Here is a 17,048-nt window from a genome sequence, read left to right on the forward strand (position 1 = left end):
CAAACAATCTAGGCTGCGAAAGGCTGCGAAAGCGCAGCGAAAGGGCCGGTCCGGAAGTTCTAGAACGCAGAGTGAAGTCTGGGCGTTTTACCGTTGATGTATGAATCACCGATCTGCTGGATTAACATGAAGCAGAAAGCACAAGGGTCTGGCGAGGAGCGCAAGGACTGCAAGGATCGCAGAGACAAGTAGAGAGTACAGTGGTCCTGGAACGTGGAGAGTGAAAAGCGGAGAGGCTCGAAAGGCAAGGTAGATGTACTGTACAGCAGGCGAGTTGGTAAGGTAATTCGGAAGAGAATAGAGCAATAGGCGGGCGGTCAGTCTACCGTGATGAGTGTATGGACAATGTGATTGTTTTCACCCGGCTGGCTCGACTTTCATCTACGGGGGCTGTCCGATCCAGCAATTGATCGGACGACAAGCACACACAAAATTGCTACACACTGCTGTAAACAGGGCATGATTGTCGATCCTCGACCTTTTCTGCAGCACACCAAGGCTCTATGAATCCGGATCCGTCACGCATTTGCCCTGGAGCTGTTCGTGTACTGTACCTTAGACGACCAATCATGGGTAGTTGTGAATCGTCACTCTGACTTGATCGGGAGCTGGTCCGTACAAGTGAAAGCATCGTGCATCTCTCCTCGACCGTCATGCTGCGTGTACCATAAAGGCAGGTATAGACGACGCAGCGACACACCGGCTGACTAAGCGAAAAGTGCCAAGCATCGAGAAGGTGGTAAACTTCAAGATACCGCAACTGCACACAATCCACAGCCGGAGAAGGTGTTGTGGGGAGTTTGAATAGATCCGCATCGTCTACCACACTATCCAGAAAGATGAGCGTGAGAACGCCCTCGCGGCGACTGCTACAGTCCAGTATGTATCCTGTTCATCTCCAGTGCTGGCACCACGACCCGCTGACTCTTGCCTCTTTTCTCCCCCAGGCGCCCTCCAATGTCTCCACCACCCACAGCCAGCGACGGCGAACCTCCCTTTCCAAGCCCGCCGGACCGCATTCAACTGGTTCGGCCGCGGCAAGAAGGAAAACACAGCCGCCCACACGAACCCCATCCTGGACGAGTACATGAAGCGCAAGCCGGAGAAGAGCCAACCGTCCATCATCCGCGGTGACCTCGCCTCATCGTCCATCTTCGACGCCGACCGCCGCATCCAAGAGCGCGAGGAAGAGAAAGCCGCAGCGGCCGAACAGCAAGCCAGCACGACCGAGGAGACCCAAGCCGGAGGCGTGCCGCGAAACCCTGCCACCATGGCCGCCGTGCTCGACCCCAACCCCGCCGCCCGCGAGCGATGGCAGCGCAAGATGGTCATTCGAGAGGTCCGCAAGGGTGGCCGTCTCAACGAGCCTTTGTTCATCAAGCGCACCGAGAGGGAGCTCGCGAGCCGGAGTCACAACTTCAAGACCTCGACTAAGAAATTAGGAATGCTCGCTCGTCAGATCGCCGGCAAGACGATTGACGATGCTATTGTGCAGATGAGGTTCAGCAAGAAGAAGGCCGCCCAGGACATTCTGCAATATCTCGAGTTCACGCGGGATGAGGCGATTGTGAAGAGAGGCATGGGTCTGGGCGCCGTCGAGGCTTCGACCGCCGCACCTGAAGCAGCCGAGGCAAAACCAATTGACATCCAGCTCAAGGATGGCAAGCGTCACACCGTCACCGACAAGTCAAAGATCTATATCGACCAAGCATGGGTGGGACGGGGACCTTATGGAAAGGCACCCGATTACCGTGCCAAGGGTCGTGTCAACATTATGCAAACACCCTGGACGAGTCTGAGTGTTGTGCTCAAAGAGGAGGCCACGAGGGTGAGGGAGTACGAGCAGAGAGAAGAAAAGAGAAGGAGGCAAAGGGAGAAGAAGGTCTGGCATCCGCTGCCCGACAGACCCATCGTGGGCCAGCGACAGTGGTTCTCCTGGTAGATGCAGATTCGCCGATTTCTTCTCCTAATCTTCTTTGTGTACAATATCATATCTTTCGACCACCCAATATGCTGGACGTATAAAAACGAACATCACTCAAAGTGGCGGATTTCTGTACCAAAAAAATATGACCAATGCTTCCCACCATAAATCTTGCTCACTCAGGTGTCATGAAATCAAAGCTCTGCAAACCTGGCAGTGTTGTAGAGATGTTTCTCCGTAGTCTCCAGAACTTGCAACTCGGACCCCACACTGACCCAGCCCTCCTGAACAGGCATACAAAGCATCCCGAAGCAAGGCTTGTATTTAGCCACACCACCAGTGTCGACCCTTCTGAACTTCATCAGCGTATCCCATGGCTCGTGTTTATGTTTGGCCGCCGTGTCAGGATTGACATTCGGAACTTGACATCTGGCGCATCGAGCCAGGACATCCAGGGGTGTGCCTGACTTTTTCTCCTCGTCGCTATTTGCATTCTCATTTTCTGCAGTGACGATCTGGACTCGTTTCCAACGGTCTTCCTCCCATGGCTCGTTGCCCTTAATGATGATGTTCGGTCTGAACCGTTCGACAGTCAAGTCTCCGTCTTGGCCCTTTCCTTTCAGTCTTCTGTTCAGGTCGTCCATGCTCGCCTGCGACGCGACCTGCAGACTCATGACGTCGGCGAAGAAATGGGCTTCTTTCTTCCCGTACAACGACTCATCGGCATTTCCATTAGCCAGTCGTGGCGTCGGTCCTTTGTAGATGAGCCAGACATCTTTATTGAAGAACTGAGTAAAGATATTGTTGATTTCGTCGCTGTATTTCCATCCGTCGGTCTGGTCACCCCAGATCGAGACGTCTTGTAGAGTGCAGTTTTGAGTCAGCCATTCCCCAGACGGATGGCAAGGGATTGAAATGCGCGCGTCTGTGCCGTGGACCGCAATTGTGAGAGTCGTCCAGTCCTGGCTGTCTTTGTTGCCATCGCTTGACAGAGTTGTGTCAATCAATGTCATTGAGGGATCAGACCGGATAGTCAAGAACTCTTTCGAATCCGCGTCTACAAACATCCAATTACGGTCGAGCTCGAGCCCGGTCTTTAGGACTTTGCATGACTTGATCTCGATGCCTCTGCATGATTTGATGGGATATATCCTCAAAGAGACAATCTCGGACGGCTTGGGCAGGTCGGCTTTCTCAGCACTTTTGTTGTCGCGCTGTCCATAGAGAAACAAATGGATTCTGAGAGCAATCACAACGACGGTAGCCGTGACTGCAATAGCCCAGAAAGGTGGGCTGGACGAGGCCTGTGGACTGTTTTGCCCCGAGTCGTCCGAAGAAGACAAGAAGGTATCCATTCTGTGCTGAGCCATGTGTGTTGCCACCTTCAGTCTTTCTTAAAGGTCGTGACTACGACAAGTGGATTGGAGATGTTTGAGACGGGTCGTCTATCAGAATTATCTTATGCACCTCTTATCGCACGCGATGAATATATCCACATCACCCAACGATCCAAGACTTCAACATAGCCCTAAACTTCGAGTACACACAGGATAAGAAGCTTTGCTGAAGATTGTAAGCAGAAAACAGATTGATATACACTTTCTACCACACTATCTTACTCAGTCAAGCTTACCTACATGTACCTTACGATGCCCCGCCTCTTCAGTAAACTCTATTCGTTTTACTGAATGTTCCAACGTCAAACAGCTTTCATCTCTCACCTACTACTACTGTACCTTACCTCACTACTAACAACAATAAGGTATGCAGGATCGTACAAAGCACATGTACAGTGAGGTCACTGCACAGAACCGAAAGCACCTACCTAATCCGGACAGCGACGCCACGTGCTCTCTATTTATTTTTCTGTTTCGACTTCAGCTCGTCGGATAGACGCCCGCCACCTCATAATTAAGTAAACTCTACCTCATCTTCACGGTGAAGTAAGCAAAAGCCTCAAGACTGAAGTGCCTTTCACTGAGGTATACACTGAACGAAGCCCCGTTGGGCGCAAATACTTCGTCTTGGCCGTACACGTGAGGTGAAGTAATGCATAAGGTACCCACGGTGGGAACATGTACTTGTATAGAAAGCCACCCAAGCAATGAATCAGACATCCAAGGCACCGCAGTATCGTCTGAACAACCGACACGACAGAATCAGCACCCTGCCGTGCTCGCGTAAGTTTTCCTTACTGCTCTTCCTGATAAATCGATGAGGCCACGGAATCTTAATCGCCTAATTGCTGGAGGGTTCTAGCGTGATCCGAGGGATGAGCGAAGGGAAACTGGGATCTGGGTGCTAGTGCAGAGGGGCGCTCCACTATACTTATGACTTGTGGATTCTATAGCACTGGTTATATAGGGCGAGGCGCGGACTGACAGCTGTCATGGCTCTGGGACTATCAGAAGCTGGAAGGGTAGTGTCACTTCAACTGCATCACAGCACAAAGAAAAGAAGAGGCACAGGTGAGTTTTGTAGTCGCCTTCGCAAAGAATAAGCTGCGAGGCATCTTCCAAAAATGCTTTTATATTATATTTTACATCTTGTTCAAGGAATATCAACATTAGGTAACACTATTGATATTGTGAACATTAGCCCAACAACTACATCCCTTTCAGATTTTGTCCTTTGGTTCCCCCCAGAGTCCATTATAGTCTTGTGATCTTTCTCCCCACAGTCGACTGTGAGAGAGAAAAAGTCATTCCGGTATCTAATGGAGTGGAGTAGAGCGAGACGCTTAGCAAGAGGCACCGGAAGGAATGCCAGCGCAGGCAGAGCTCTTCTTGCCACCGGTGATCTTGACGTTGGACCAGGACCAGTCGGAGCAAGAGCCCTTGCCGCAGAGGATATAGACCTCCTCGGCCTTGGAGGCAACCGTGCCGGTGATGCCAGAGATGTGGAGGTCGGTGATGGGGACACCGGTGGTGGGCTTGCCAGTAGGGGAGCCGTTCTCGTAATCCTGCTCGATGACAATACCGTACTTGGCAATGTTGGAGAGGGTGATGTCGGAGTAGGTGACGTTCTTGACGGCACCGGTGGCACCGTAGACGGTCTTGATGCGAGCACCGTTGTCAGAGTCAACAATCTTGTTGTTGGAGATGAACACGTTCTCGACGGTGTTGTCGCTGCGGCCACCAACGGAACCGATGGAGATACCGTGACCACCGGAGCAGTAAGAGCCGGTGAAGGAGATGTCAGTGCCAGAGTTGATGGCGAGGCAGTCATCCTGGTTGTAGATGGTGACGTCGCTGATGTGGATTCCGGTGGAGGAACCGACATCGAAAGCGTCGGTGTTGTGGCCGAGAGCCTTGCCGCCAGACTCCTTGTCACCGTCCTTGTTGTCAATGGTGATGCCAGAGACGGTAAGGTCGTTGGAGGAGTTGATGGAGAAACCCTGGACGGGGGTGTCCTTGACGTTGAGGCCCTTGATGCTGCCTCCCTTCATGGAGTGGGCGTAGAAGAACTTGGGCTTCTTCTTGCCACCGTTGGTACCCTTGCCGTCCCACCAGCTAGCACCGCCAGCGTTGATGACGTGGCCGCTGGCACCGGAGACCTCGATGTTGGATCCGGAAACGGAGATGAGAGGTCCCTCCCACTCCTTGTAGGCGAAAGAGGTGGTACCCTCGAAGATGACCTTGGTGCCAGCCTTGAGCTTGGTAAGGTCAAGAGTCTCACCAGCGGGAACCTTGATGTTGTTCAGGGTGATGGTGCTGCAAGAGGCCTTGCCAGACTTGGCGGCATCAGCAGTGGTGAAGGTGCAGCTGGCACGCTCAGTGAGCTGGTTGGTGGGGGCAGCAGCGACGAGCGAAGCGCCAGCGCTTGCAAGAACGGCCAAAGGAAGAGCGGTGCGAACCATCTTGAATGCTGTTGGGGTGGTTGAGGGGTTTTTTGGTTTGTAAGAAACGGTAGACTTGTAAAGAGTGACTTGTGGTTAGGACAGCCTGCTGACCGGAGAAAGATATTGAATGGTGGGGGAAAGAAGGAATGAGTTTGTTGATGAGAAGAAAAGAGATGGGAGTATGGAATTCATGCTGCTATATGTACTTGACCTCGAGGTCCCCCCTGAAGGATAGCAACCACATTATCCTGTAACGAAATCTCGTGCCGGGCCCGCAGCCAGCCATGTGAGCCACCACCTTACTGTAGTAGTGTGTTCGATATATGGTATGCTTTCTACAATGGTATTAGCTTCGACAAAGCGCTATCTGATCCACATGATGTTTTGTATCTACTTCGGGATCATTGCACGGACTGTTCGTCTTGCGATATGGTTGATGGCTCAGCACCGAACCGAGGAGCCGATCCGTTGAAGGGACTGCTATATTGCCAAGAAGTGCAAATTGTAACAAGCACTATCAAGAAATGACCAGGGGCCTTCGCCCGCCTTCGCCTACATCAAGCATTTCGGTATCTTCTGCGAGTCTTGGGAAAAGCACGTTGATGTTACTTTGCTCAAACCCTGACAGAATCCTCGACACAGTTCCTCGACACGAGGAAAGTTTAATTGACAGTCAGAATGTTTGTTGCTTGTGTCAAGATCGGTATTCGACTTGAGGACATCGATGCACGCTTCGATCTGTAATGTTCGAGGTCGGCTGAAGAATTACCTTAGTGTCGGTGTTCCTCGACGGGACCGACCCGGTGATGTGCAATGGCATGGCATTACGCGAACCATCAAATTGGAAACAAGCCCTAACCAAAGTCGCTGTTTCATAAGGCGGTCAATGGCAAAGGGCATGAGCCATGTGTGAAACGAAGCATGTAATCCAGACTTCTACAAGATTTCGAAAGAGCGCCAGGGCGATGAAGCTAGCGGCGATGAGTTGTTTCAGACAGATCAAGCGAAGCATTACACTCGGATCACTCCAAGGATCGCGTCGGAGTATGCTTGGTCCTTGGAGCGTCGCTCCGGCTTCCTTTCTCCGAGCAGTCTGTATATCCTCGCAATCCTGTTATTGGGCCGGTAATAGAAGAACAACTACCAAGCATTCTGTAAATTCTAGCAGCTCAATCGTACTCATAATAGAAAAGCAATCATCAGACACTCTGTATATCCCTGCATATCCAATGTACTCGCAAAAAGAAATATAAACATCTCGGAGCGGTGAACTTTACTATAGTTGTATATACTGGTGCTATGGGCGGGATGATAGAATGGGACCACCTGTCACATCGCATGATTCTATGCGCCTTATGCATCAGATGAAAGATGTTGGTCCAAATTGGAAGGTCCTGAGGATTCGCTACGAAGAAAACACAGTGCATATGTTCATGGTAAATTCATGTCTCAAGTCGAAACAGACGGGCTTTCGTGTAATGTGAAGTAGTTGTGATAGAACATGGAGTTGTACATGAGTGGTGGTGTTAAAGCTGCACCTGCATGCATATACAGTGCAGCATAGGTGCAAGCAGGGGCACGATATATGGGGTACAGTAGGCTTAGCCTAAGGGCGGCGGGTATGGGGTAAGGTACAAGTACTGTTGCAGTACAGTATAGTTGCATAAACGACGAAGATTCTACATTTGACACAAATTGCCACAATTGATCTCGGCTAAATTTTGTGTATTTGATCCGTCGGTGCTGAAGTCGGGATGATCTCCTCGAATGATCGACAGTAGAAGTGGTCTTGCTTATTGACGACTTGACGCTTCGCCCCCCGATGAGCAGATACCCCTGGGATAAGCAATAAATCTAGGCGCCAGCACGATCCAACCTCTGCCGCAGCTCAGCGTTCGTCGGTCTCCCACCTCTCACAATAACGATGCCCTTGACCTGGCCGGACTTGATCATGGAAACGAAGCCCGGCGCAATCTCGCCAGATATCAATTCCAAACAATGTTCGGCTTCCTCCCTCGATATCGGGTTGCGAAGCGAGTTCTGCAGATTGGAAATCAGAGTCTGTGTCGAAAAACTCACTCTGGGTCGAGAGCCGGCGAGGACGTCGAGTACAGGCACAACGTCTTCGATACGACCGAGAGCGGTCTTGCGATCCATTTCTTCTTGAGTCGGGCCACCGCCCCGTGACGAGATCGACTGCTGTTTGGCAAGAATGCGGTCCAGAAGCTTGCTCCCCCGGCTAGTGACCCCAGCCGATGTCTTGGCTTCAGCGGCGACGACGGATCTTTGACCAGCTTTTTCGACTAGAAGCTTGGCCTGCGCGGCTCCTCTCCTGATGTCGTCCAAGCAATTTTGACCACGGACGGAGCCTGCTGGTTTTACGGAGACAAGATCGCCCTCGCGCACGCCAATTAGTGGTAGTTGGTCTATGAATCGCGACACTTCCTGCCTCTTGTTAGACGAGTCGCGCACCCAAGTACTCCATTGCTGACACAGGCTCTTCTCGAAAGACAGCCTCAACTCAGGCTGATTGAAATGGCCAGCTACGGCATCGACTTGCTCTAGACAGATCATGCCGTCTCCATTATCCACAATTTCAAAAGCTGAATCTCCGAGAATCCCGAGCAGTCTGCGAATGTCGGTCTCGGTTACAGCACGTTTCTTCCAGGCCTTGGTGACATTGTGCAGGACGAACGAAAGTTGCAATGGAGAGCCCGAGCCGTTGTGTGCATAGTAAAGAGACGTGCTGGTGAGGAACGACGAGAAAAGTCGCGCTAGATCCTGTAAAGGCGGCGGTAGTTGCTCGATGGAATCTGAGCCTGGAGCTTCTCCAAGAGACCTCGGCGTGAGGGGAGGTGTGTCGTATGGTATTTGTGCTTCTACAGATGTGGAGGTGACATTGTCAATGGTGAGTTTGTCGAACAGGTGAAGTGCTGCTCTGCTGGGTGTCTCTGCCGGCGTGGGCGGCACGTCGTTCTTGAACCTCTTGTGCTGCGGCGTCTCTGTGACATCGTCGTTCTTTCTCTTGCGTGTAGAAGCGGAAGTTATCGGTTGTGATTCAGGAATCGTAGGCTCTGCAGCTCGAGTCTTTTGTACCTTTCTAGGTACGACTTCGATCACATCTCCGATAGGAGAAATCTGGATACCCTCTTCTAATAATCCTCTGCGCTTCTTTGCACTGTGATCCACCTTCTGTGGCTTCATGACACGCCCATAGTGACTGATGCTCTTCTGTGCCGCGGTAGGAATGGTCTGTTTACTTTGCTCTGCAGGCTGCACAGTGGCTCGTCTTCGCATCATCGTCGGCATTATTGAGAATATGTTGATAGTGATGCTTATTGTTATATTTGATATGCTAACAAAACAATGATACAAGTGTTGAGATGATTGAATGATGGATGGTCATGTAGATGTAAACAATCAGGTGTCGCGAAACTGGAGTGGTTGGAAGAAACGCGATCGTGTCGCGTCAAAGTGGTTGCATGACGCTAGCAAAGTCTAAATTCTCGGCTGAGCTTGCGAGTCGAAGCTCGTCGACCTACAGTAGTATCGAGGACCTATCCAGCACAATCGTTCCAGCAAGCTATATTGAGATCAATCATAGATGTTCACTGTCTGTAGACAACATGAATTCTAATGCTGTAGTCTAAGCATCAAACATAGGTATATAGCGTCACGTGCATCCTTGACAGGAAGGTCAGGCGCTAGGTTCATGTGGTATCATTCAATGGCATATACGGATATCGATAATTAAAAGGGATAATCTCAAGCAGGCTCATCGCCAGGATCTTTTGTTTCCACCACAGGCTTGCGCTTCGTCGCGAAAGGGTTCTACTTGCCGCCGAACCAGCTGGAGATGCCACTCTTAGTCTTGGCTACTCCGTCCTCGACAGTCTTGTCAAACTTGTCCACTGCGCTGTTGAGCTCCTTGCCTGCCTCCTTTCGGTACTTCTCAATGGACTTCTCAGCTTCGGCCGTCTTTGCTTGGAACTGGCTGTCGAACTCCTTGGTCTTTGCTTTTGCGGCGGCAAGCTGCAATGGATCATCAGCCAGCTTCAATGAGTATGGAGAATGATTATGATCCACTTACAGTCTCATCGAGCTTTGCGCCAGCCTGTTCGCCGATCAACTTGGCCTCGGTCTTGGCCTCCTTGCCTCTGCCAGGGATCTCAGACTTGACCTTGGAAGAAAGGCGAGCGGCATCATCTATAGCATCGTCAGTGACCACAACAGGTATATATACTTGGTTGGGCAGTAGCATACGCTCAATCTGCTTCTCGGCGACCTTCGCATTGCCGCCTGCGTTGTATAGGTAGTAACCACCACCACCACCGAGGGCGAGGGCGGCGATGAGAGGGAGACGACTTCTTGCGGCCATTTTGATTGTTCGTGAGAGTTCTTGTGTGGTTGGTATAGAAGATTGGAAAGTGAATCGATAGGGATCTTGAGATTGGTTCGTTTGCAAAGGATGTCAGGATGAAGAAGAAGACAGCGAAACTAAGGTATTAAGGCCGTAGGTAGCTCCTCACATTTAGAAGGCTGTTACTCCATGACTACGCCATTTCCATCGATACGACCAGGTCAAGCTCTCATTGACATGTGACGCAATTGGCTGTGGCTGCGGGCTGGACCCAATGTGACGTCACATATCACGTTGAAGTCATTGTGGTTTGAACCACGCGTTATACAGGGTTTGTAACTGTACTCGGCCTAACAGTGTGCAGCAACAGGGCATTTGTTAAAGGAATCTTGGCTTCTCCACATGACGATCGACCACGAGTCAACAGTTAGGATCACTTTTTAGTGGTGCCTATTCTTATCCGAGATATCGAAGATCGCAACATTAATGGTCGATCATATCTTTTGTTGTGATGATCTCCCTTTTGACATTGTCATTTCCCGACTGTGACATATGTACCATCCCACTGCGTATCGTAAGACAGGCTGAGACCAGAATGCATTTGCTTTTGCTCGAGAGCTCTTCGTAACAATGTCTGCCGCCGTAAGTGTTCCTGCGGCTACACAAGCGGGGCCGAGTAAAGCTACGAGAGATCTTGATGAGATTCCACCGCCTCCCTCGCGGGCGACTACTGCTACAGGCCGGACCATATCACTAGTTGACCACACCGCATCGGTGTCAGCAGACGGTGTGCACGAAGTCGAAGAAGAAGCTGACGACACGCTCTCTCCAGCTAATTCTCTGAATCGACGATGGACGAAACAATCACTACATCAATCGCTGGCTCACAGAAAATATGCAAAATACCAGGAAGACAAACTGTTCATTCCCCAAAGCCGGACGAGCGAAACGGGGACTTACGCATCATCAACAGGCGACCAAAGCTATGTCAAGTGGGGGAAGAAGAAGGTCAAGGGGCTGCTGAAGACGAAACGGCAGTTTCAGATTGCGCGAAAGGAAGAAGCAGTCATAGACATTCTCTGGGAGAATCAACGAGGCTGGTGGGCCTTTGGTGTCCCACACTTCTCGTCTAAATCATTACTGAACTTTGACCCAAAGGCCTGGCTGAATGAACACAGGAAGCCGAGTCCTGTGAATATCACTAACGCCCAAGTCCCAGACCCAAACTGGGAGTGGGCTTGGGAGTCTTGGTATGTCGACATGTCGCGAGACGTGGACGAAGAAGGCTGGGAATACTCGTTCTCCTTCAACAGAGGCTTCTCCTGGCATGGCAATCATCCATGGGGTCACTCGTGGGTGCGACGGCGAAGATGGCTGAGGAAGCGCGTCAGAAAGCAGCATCGTGGCGACCCAGGTCGTGGACGCTTGGGTGATGCACACAACATGAACACGGATTACTTCACCATCCATCCTTCCAATAACCTCAGTCGGACAAATAGTCTTGTACCGTCAACGTTGCTCAAGAAGGCGCAGTCACGTATGGAAGAGGAATACAACGAAGAGCCCACAGAGATCAAGGACATCGGAACCCTCATGGCACACCTTCGAAGAGCTGCGCTGGATCGCGAGAAGATAGTTCTCGTGCGCTATTTTATTGAGAATGCAGGAGAAGACGTCTATTATCTCGAAGAGCAGGTATGTATGTCAAGACGCTGTTACTGCGGACAAAGTTTTGCTGACAGCCACTACCAGATGCCCAAGATCATGGCATTGTGCGTTTTTCAGGACTCAAGGCGGCAGCTTTTGAGTATGCTCATGGAGAAATGCGACAAAGCATCACGTCATCGGGAGGATCATGCTGAACGGGGTGAGGTAGAAGGACCACTGGAGAAGCGGAGGATCGACAACCTCATGCGCGCCATCGCTGCAGCTGGTGATCAAGTCAAGAAGCTTGAGTACTGGAGTGATCAGAGAGAGCTAGTACATGAGGGCAAAGCAGGCAAAGCGCCTGACGGTGGAGAGGGTTGGGGCAGTGAGTGGCACGGCCTGGATCAATCTGGACCTGGAGGCAATGCGAGGAGCACAGCGAAGGAGAAGGGAAAATCCCGACAAGCAGTAGTCGACGAGGACTCGCGCGAACAGATCTCGCCACCAGACTCGGATTCGGACTCAGACAGCGAACCTGGAGGGTTTTCTGAGAAAAGCAAGGGAGGTGAACATCCTCATGGACAACATGGTGAAGAAGCTAGCTCATCAGCAGAGCGTGGCACGGAGAGAAATAAGTCAGACTCGTCGAAGCCAACCCAATCTGGCTCGAAGGAAGAGTCCAGTTCCGACCCGACGTACGTTACGGCAGAGGAAACAACGGAAGACGATGGGGAAGGATCGGACCCAGAAACAAAGTTGAGCAAACAAAAGACTGGATCGTCACATGAGAAGTGGTGATGAAGATTCAAGGATGATCAGACGGGCCAAGGACTGGGCCAAGGGCAAAGGAAGGGGCGTCCATTAGTCGTGGTAGTCGTAATCTGCAGCGTAGCGCCAGCGATTCCTTTTGTAAATTACTATAGTATTGATCAGATTATTATTCCGGTCACTGGCCTGCAATGGTGCCGAGTTACTGTACCACACATATACAGTCCTATTTCACAGAAGCCGACACTCAAAGTAGTTTAGCGCGATTTGCGGTGAAGTGCTTCACCTCCGCATCCTTTGTCTTTACTGTAATATTTTGGCGACAAGACGACGGTATCCAGACTTCGTGTCGAGCATGCAACGAGCGAATGCCACCACGCCATCGTCTTTACGGACGACTCGATAGTCTGATCAGTCGCGTAGCGGCACAGCAGCCGTGTCATCATGATCCGCCATTGCTTTTCCTGTATCCGCGATGGTTCACGGGTAGCACCACCACCTCCACCACTCAGCATCAGCCAACTGCCACAGAGTCCTCAACTAGGGACAGTGATGTCCAGACCATAGATCATCCAGTTGATGAGGCCACTCCGCTACAGGGATCATCTAAGAGTCCTCGACGGACGGCTGGAAACAGCAGGGGACGAACAGCGTCAGATCCCGATAGTCGCCCTTCTACTAAATTGGTTAAAAGACTTGTCGTCAGGAAGAACCTGGCGAGACACAAGGAAGAAAAGCGTAACGTAATCATCAATGCCAAATATCCCAAGTTCGAGGACTGGCGTGATGCATTCACAGAATTGCAAAAGCGCACACCGCGCGGGGAGCAGCAACACATCAGTCAGCTGCAACGCCTGAACATGCCAGATGGGACCACGGGCTACTATTCTGGAAGCCTCGGCACTCTCTTCCTCGAAGTCTACCTTATGACTGATTGTCAAGTCCAAATTACCATTGATGATATGGCCGATGCCGACTGGGAGCGACATGGCGAGTCTCGTCATTTCAAATCCTTGTATCTGGTCGGCACACCTGCAGCGATCAAGGCGGCCAAGCAGTACCTGAATAACAACATCAAAATCAGAACGATGAAAGATGGCGACAGCGACGGGAGAAATATGGGTCGATATCGTCTCACCAGCATTCCTCAGTCCCAAGATTCACCTCTGCGGAGCGTCTTCGCCAATGGGTACTCGCGTAGGCAAACACAAAAGCTCGTCCACGAGATTGCTCTACCTCAAGCTTGGACTACCATAACCGTGGCCAACTATGTGTCTGATCTCGTCAAGTCCAAGCCGCCGCGGGTTCGTCGGGTTTCTTCATACTCGCCCGTCGATACCACGACCATGTCAAAACACATAGATGTCATTACCAAATGCCTTGTAAGGCTCTTGACTGACCCTTCCATCCACCCGTACATCTCGAGTCGAGCCACAAACGATGCACTGGACTTTTTGACCGGTCATCGAAAGCTACCCGAGGTCCGACAGATAATGGAGGCCCTGGACACGAGTCGTGTGAGACGTAGCCACCCGAATGGCCGAATCCTCACCATTCGCAACTTCAACACCTGTCTCCGTTCCGCTGCCTTTGCCGGAGATGTGCACAATTTCACCTTCCTGCTCAAGGCCATGCGCTCTCGTTCGAACATCCCCGATTGGGAGACCTGGACTGCATTCCTGAATCTCGTGCACCTTCGGGATCCGAAAGCGGCCAGATTAGCAGTCTTGCCAGTCATGCGCGAGATGGGCATGCTCGCGAATACTCAGGCGAGGATGGCAGTGGGGGACGCACTTGTAGGATCTACTTTTGCCGACTGGGTTGATCGTGGTGGCAGTACATCTGCTTTCTTCGAACACTACGACAAAATGATGCAGGGCAAAGATTGGCTTGACAAATCGGGGGCCAATGCTATGCTAGCGGTACGTTGCAAACGGGGCCAATTCACAGACGCACTGTATATCCTCTCAGTCCTCCGTGAAAGGGGCAGGCATCCAAATGAAGTGACTCTCAATACCCTGGCCGAAGAAGCCGCTGCCCAGAACAATACGACCGCGCTGCTCGCCTCCATGGACGCCATCAATGGACCGACTGCTCCTGCAAAGGCCGGAGGAGTTGCGATCGAAGAGCGACTTTACACACGCCTCTTTCTCATGGCTGGCCGCACTCGCGCCTACAATCTCATGCGTGTAGTATGGCGCTATGCTTGTATGTCAGGCAATGTGTCTAACAGCATGCAAAAGGGGTTCGAGGAAGCAGCTCTGTGGTACGCACCACGGTCGAGGACGACAAGCAAAGCCAAAGGCATTCTTCGAAGCAAGTCGGTACAGCAAGGACAAAACGATGTTGAATCATCGCTCCATGACAGCAGGCTCAACAGATCCAAAGCATTCATGACCAAAGCCGCGCTGGGAGTTGCAGACGATGTCCAACACATTTCCACATCAGCGCCAGAAACTAGCCTCGATGCACTCGAATCCGATAGCGCCGATAGCGAAGAAATCGGAGCAACGAAAGATAGACTGGTGGATCTAGCCAAACAGCCAGGAACGACCCCCGAGCCAGACGTGACGTCCGAGACGCAAGCCCATAACGAATGGGCCCAAAACGAACGTGAAAGTTTTCTGCTTGGACTGATCCAGAAGGACATGGCTGCTTACGGCGAGTACCAGCCAGTCAACTCGTTTCTCGAGTCCCTGGAGTCTGCGATCGAGAAGGACAAAGAATGGACGGCCGCCGGGGTCGACTTTTGGCGAGATCCAGACTTTGCCTGGATCCTGCAGAACGCCGTCAAAGTGCCTGTTGTCGCAACGCGCAATTCGTCTCACAAGGAGGAAGAAAAGAGCACAGTAGAGACACACTCTGATTCGCAAGTCGAGAGCAGAGATAAGGCGGTGTTTGACGTAGACTCGACATGAATGACAAGATAGTGTTTGAGTCAAATGTATAAGTGGTCGCTTCACTGTACAAACAGATAATTGTAAATATATGTATATACACATTCCGTCCCCCTCTCCGATCGCAGGAGATCAGAAGACCATCACTTCTTTACGCGACTCTTGTCTCCAATTCACCATCTATGCATCGAATGAACCATACCTGTAGAATGATAATTGATAGAAAGCCAGAGCCAAGCCTTTCCGCTCCGCTGTGCTGCACTTGACTGCTTCCCCTCCGCTCCGCTTTATCTCCGTGTTTACGCTCGACGTCAATTGTCGTTCAGACAAGATATATCATACTGCACCAAAGATAGCACTTTACTCACACGTACTAAGACACGTACACGAGCAGGCGTTTCCACAACCAGCAACTTAACGAACACGACTGAACTTAAATATCCCGCCTCCGAAAGCCAGCTCCATCCCCTCACCCAGCCCCCACCTTCCCAGCTCTATACTCGAACCAACCAGCCCGCGACCAACGCACCAAAACCCACCAAAAGACATAAGCGCAGAGAAAGACTTCCAGAACAATGGACCCCGACACGTCCCCTCCAGCAGCTCCAAACCCAGGCATCCTCCGCTACGTGCTCGGATTCCTCCTCGTCGGCGCAGCATGGGGCCTGACAACGCCCTTCATGCGCAAAGCCGCACTCTCCTCCTCGCCCTCGGCCGCTACGCTCGAGTCGCGGCGGTGGTTGACCGACGACTCTCCTGCTCGTGATAACGCAACAGGGGCAGGAAATACTGGGGCAGGGAATACGGGCGGCGGAGCACGGCTGTGGATCAAGAGGAAGGTGTGGACGGTGTTGTATGCTGTCGGAGACGTGCTGCGTAGACCGGCGTATGCGGTTCCGTTGGTTGTCAATCTCACGGGGAGTATTTGGTTTTTCCTGCTGATTGGGCAGGCGGGTATGTTTTTTTTCCTCTTTCTCGCAGGGTCTGGCGCCCCTTGTTTTGTTGCTGTTGCTGTTGCTGTTGTTGGTGGATATGTGTCGGAGTGGGAAAGCAGGGATAAATGACTGACGAGTACGAAAAACAGAACTCAGCCTCACGGTGCCAATCACGAATTCTCTCGCGTTCCTCTTTACTGTTCTGGGAGAGTGGTGGGCGGATGGAAAGGTTATATCTAGAGGTATGTTCTGTCGTCTCCTGTTTCCTTACCTTCGGCCGCAGCCGAGAACTAGGAAGTGGATTGTTATGCTAATTGTGCTGCAATAGATACTTGGCTGGGCATCGCGTTCGTACTGGGTGGTATCACGCTGTGTGTTCATGCTAAGAATACTTGAAATTCAAAGCCTCTGTTCTTTCTGTTGTTGAAGGTTCTTTACATGTAGCGTGGAGATTGATCACGACTTGAATGTGACTCTTTTTCTGTATCCGACCGTAGGCATAAAGGTGCTTGCGTGCGCAATGATGATCCCATAACTAATCTCCGAAAATAAAAGCATGCCTGCTTGTTCACTTCTAGTAGAGACTAAGGCTGCTAAACCGGACGGAAAGTCCACGAATATAGCTCTCGTATCATATCAAGAAGAGAATAGAGTCAAGCACAAGACCACGAATCAA

The 17,048-nt window shown here is 51.3% G+C and overlaps 8 protein-coding genes across 9 annotated transcripts; 4 read left to right on the plus strand and 4 right to left on the minus strand.

Annotated features, from left to right (window-relative positions):
• Nucleotides 1-839: 839 nt before the first annotated feature.
• On the plus strand, nucleotides 840-1,942 carry AAFC00_000896 (mitochondrial 54S ribosomal protein uL22m; the record flags this gene model as incomplete). The annotated part of the gene is made up of 2 exons (XM_069347629.1): nucleotides 840-879; nucleotides 948-1,942. The coding sequence occupies 2 exons, from the start codon at nucleotides 840-842 to the stop codon at nucleotides 1,940-1,942; spliced, it is 1,035 nt and encodes a 344-aa protein (XP_069203473.1).
• A 176-nt stretch (nucleotides 1,943-2,118) lies between these two features.
• Nucleotides 2,119-3,294, minus strand: AAFC00_000897 (uncharacterized protein; the record flags this gene model as incomplete). 2 transcript variants are annotated; one of them, XM_069347870.1, is made up of 1 exon in its annotated part: nucleotides 2,119-3,294. In XM_069347870.1, the coding sequence occupies one exon, from the start codon at nucleotides 3,292-3,294 to the stop codon at nucleotides 2,119-2,121; it is 1,176 nt and encodes a 391-aa protein (XP_069203475.1). The 2 variants fall into 2 exon arrangements, with proteins under 2 accessions (XP_069203475.1, XP_069203474.1); XM_069347630.1 differs by having other exon boundaries at nucleotides 2,119-3,279.
• A 1,370-nt stretch (nucleotides 3,295-4,664) lies between these two features.
• On the minus strand, nucleotides 4,665-5,783 carry AAFC00_000898 (uncharacterized protein; the record flags this gene model as incomplete). The annotated part of the gene is made up of 1 exon (XM_069347631.1): nucleotides 4,665-5,783. One exon carries the CDS (start codon nucleotides 5,781-5,783, stop codon nucleotides 4,665-4,667), a length of 1,119 nt encoding a protein of 372 aa, XP_069203476.1.
• A 1,836-nt stretch (nucleotides 5,784-7,619) lies between these two features.
• Nucleotides 7,620-9,074, minus strand: AAFC00_000899 (uncharacterized protein; the record flags this gene model as incomplete). The annotated part of the gene is made up of 1 exon (XM_069347633.1): nucleotides 7,620-9,074. The coding sequence occupies one exon, from the start codon at nucleotides 9,072-9,074 to the stop codon at nucleotides 7,620-7,622; it is 1,455 nt and encodes a 484-aa protein (XP_069203477.1).
• A 522-nt stretch (nucleotides 9,075-9,596) lies between these two features.
• On the minus strand, nucleotides 9,597-10,143 carry AAFC00_000900 (uncharacterized protein; the record flags this gene model as incomplete). Its single annotated transcript, XM_069347634.1, has 3 exons — nucleotides 9,597-9,797; nucleotides 9,856-9,971; nucleotides 10,029-10,143. The coding sequence occupies 3 exons, from the start codon at nucleotides 10,141-10,143 to the stop codon at nucleotides 9,597-9,599; spliced, it is 432 nt and encodes a 143-aa protein (XP_069203478.1).
• A 612-nt stretch (nucleotides 10,144-10,755) lies between these two features.
• AAFC00_000901 (uncharacterized protein) lies at nucleotides 10,756-12,570 on the plus strand (the record flags this gene model as incomplete). The annotated part of the gene is made up of 2 exons (XM_069347635.1): nucleotides 10,756-11,820; nucleotides 11,878-12,570. 2 exons carry the CDS (start codon nucleotides 10,756-10,758, stop codon nucleotides 12,568-12,570), a joined length of 1,758 nt encoding a protein of 585 aa, XP_069203479.1.
• Nucleotides 12,571-12,908: 338 nt separating this feature from the next.
• On the plus strand, nucleotides 12,909-15,458 carry AAFC00_000902 (uncharacterized protein; the record flags this gene model as incomplete). Its single annotated transcript, XM_069347636.1, has 1 exon — nucleotides 12,909-15,458. The coding sequence occupies one exon, from the start codon at nucleotides 12,909-12,911 to the stop codon at nucleotides 15,456-15,458; it is 2,550 nt and encodes an 849-aa protein (XP_069203480.1).
• Nucleotides 15,459-16,012: 554 nt separating this feature from the next.
• Nucleotides 16,013-16,768, plus strand: AAFC00_000903 (uncharacterized protein; the record flags this gene model as incomplete). The annotated part of the gene is made up of 3 exons (XM_069347637.1): nucleotides 16,013-16,391; nucleotides 16,522-16,614; nucleotides 16,701-16,768. 3 exons carry the CDS (start codon nucleotides 16,013-16,015, stop codon nucleotides 16,766-16,768), a joined length of 540 nt encoding a protein of 179 aa, XP_069203481.1.
• Between the last annotated feature and the right edge of the window lie 280 nt (nucleotides 16,769-17,048).

This window comes from Neodothiora populina (genome assembly GCF_041146345.1).
Source record: "Neodothiora populina strain CPC 39397 chromosome Unknown canker_contig_12, whole genome shotgun sequence".
NCBI lineage: Eukaryota > Fungi > Ascomycota > Dothideomycetes > Dothideales > Dothioraceae > Neodothiora > Neodothiora populina.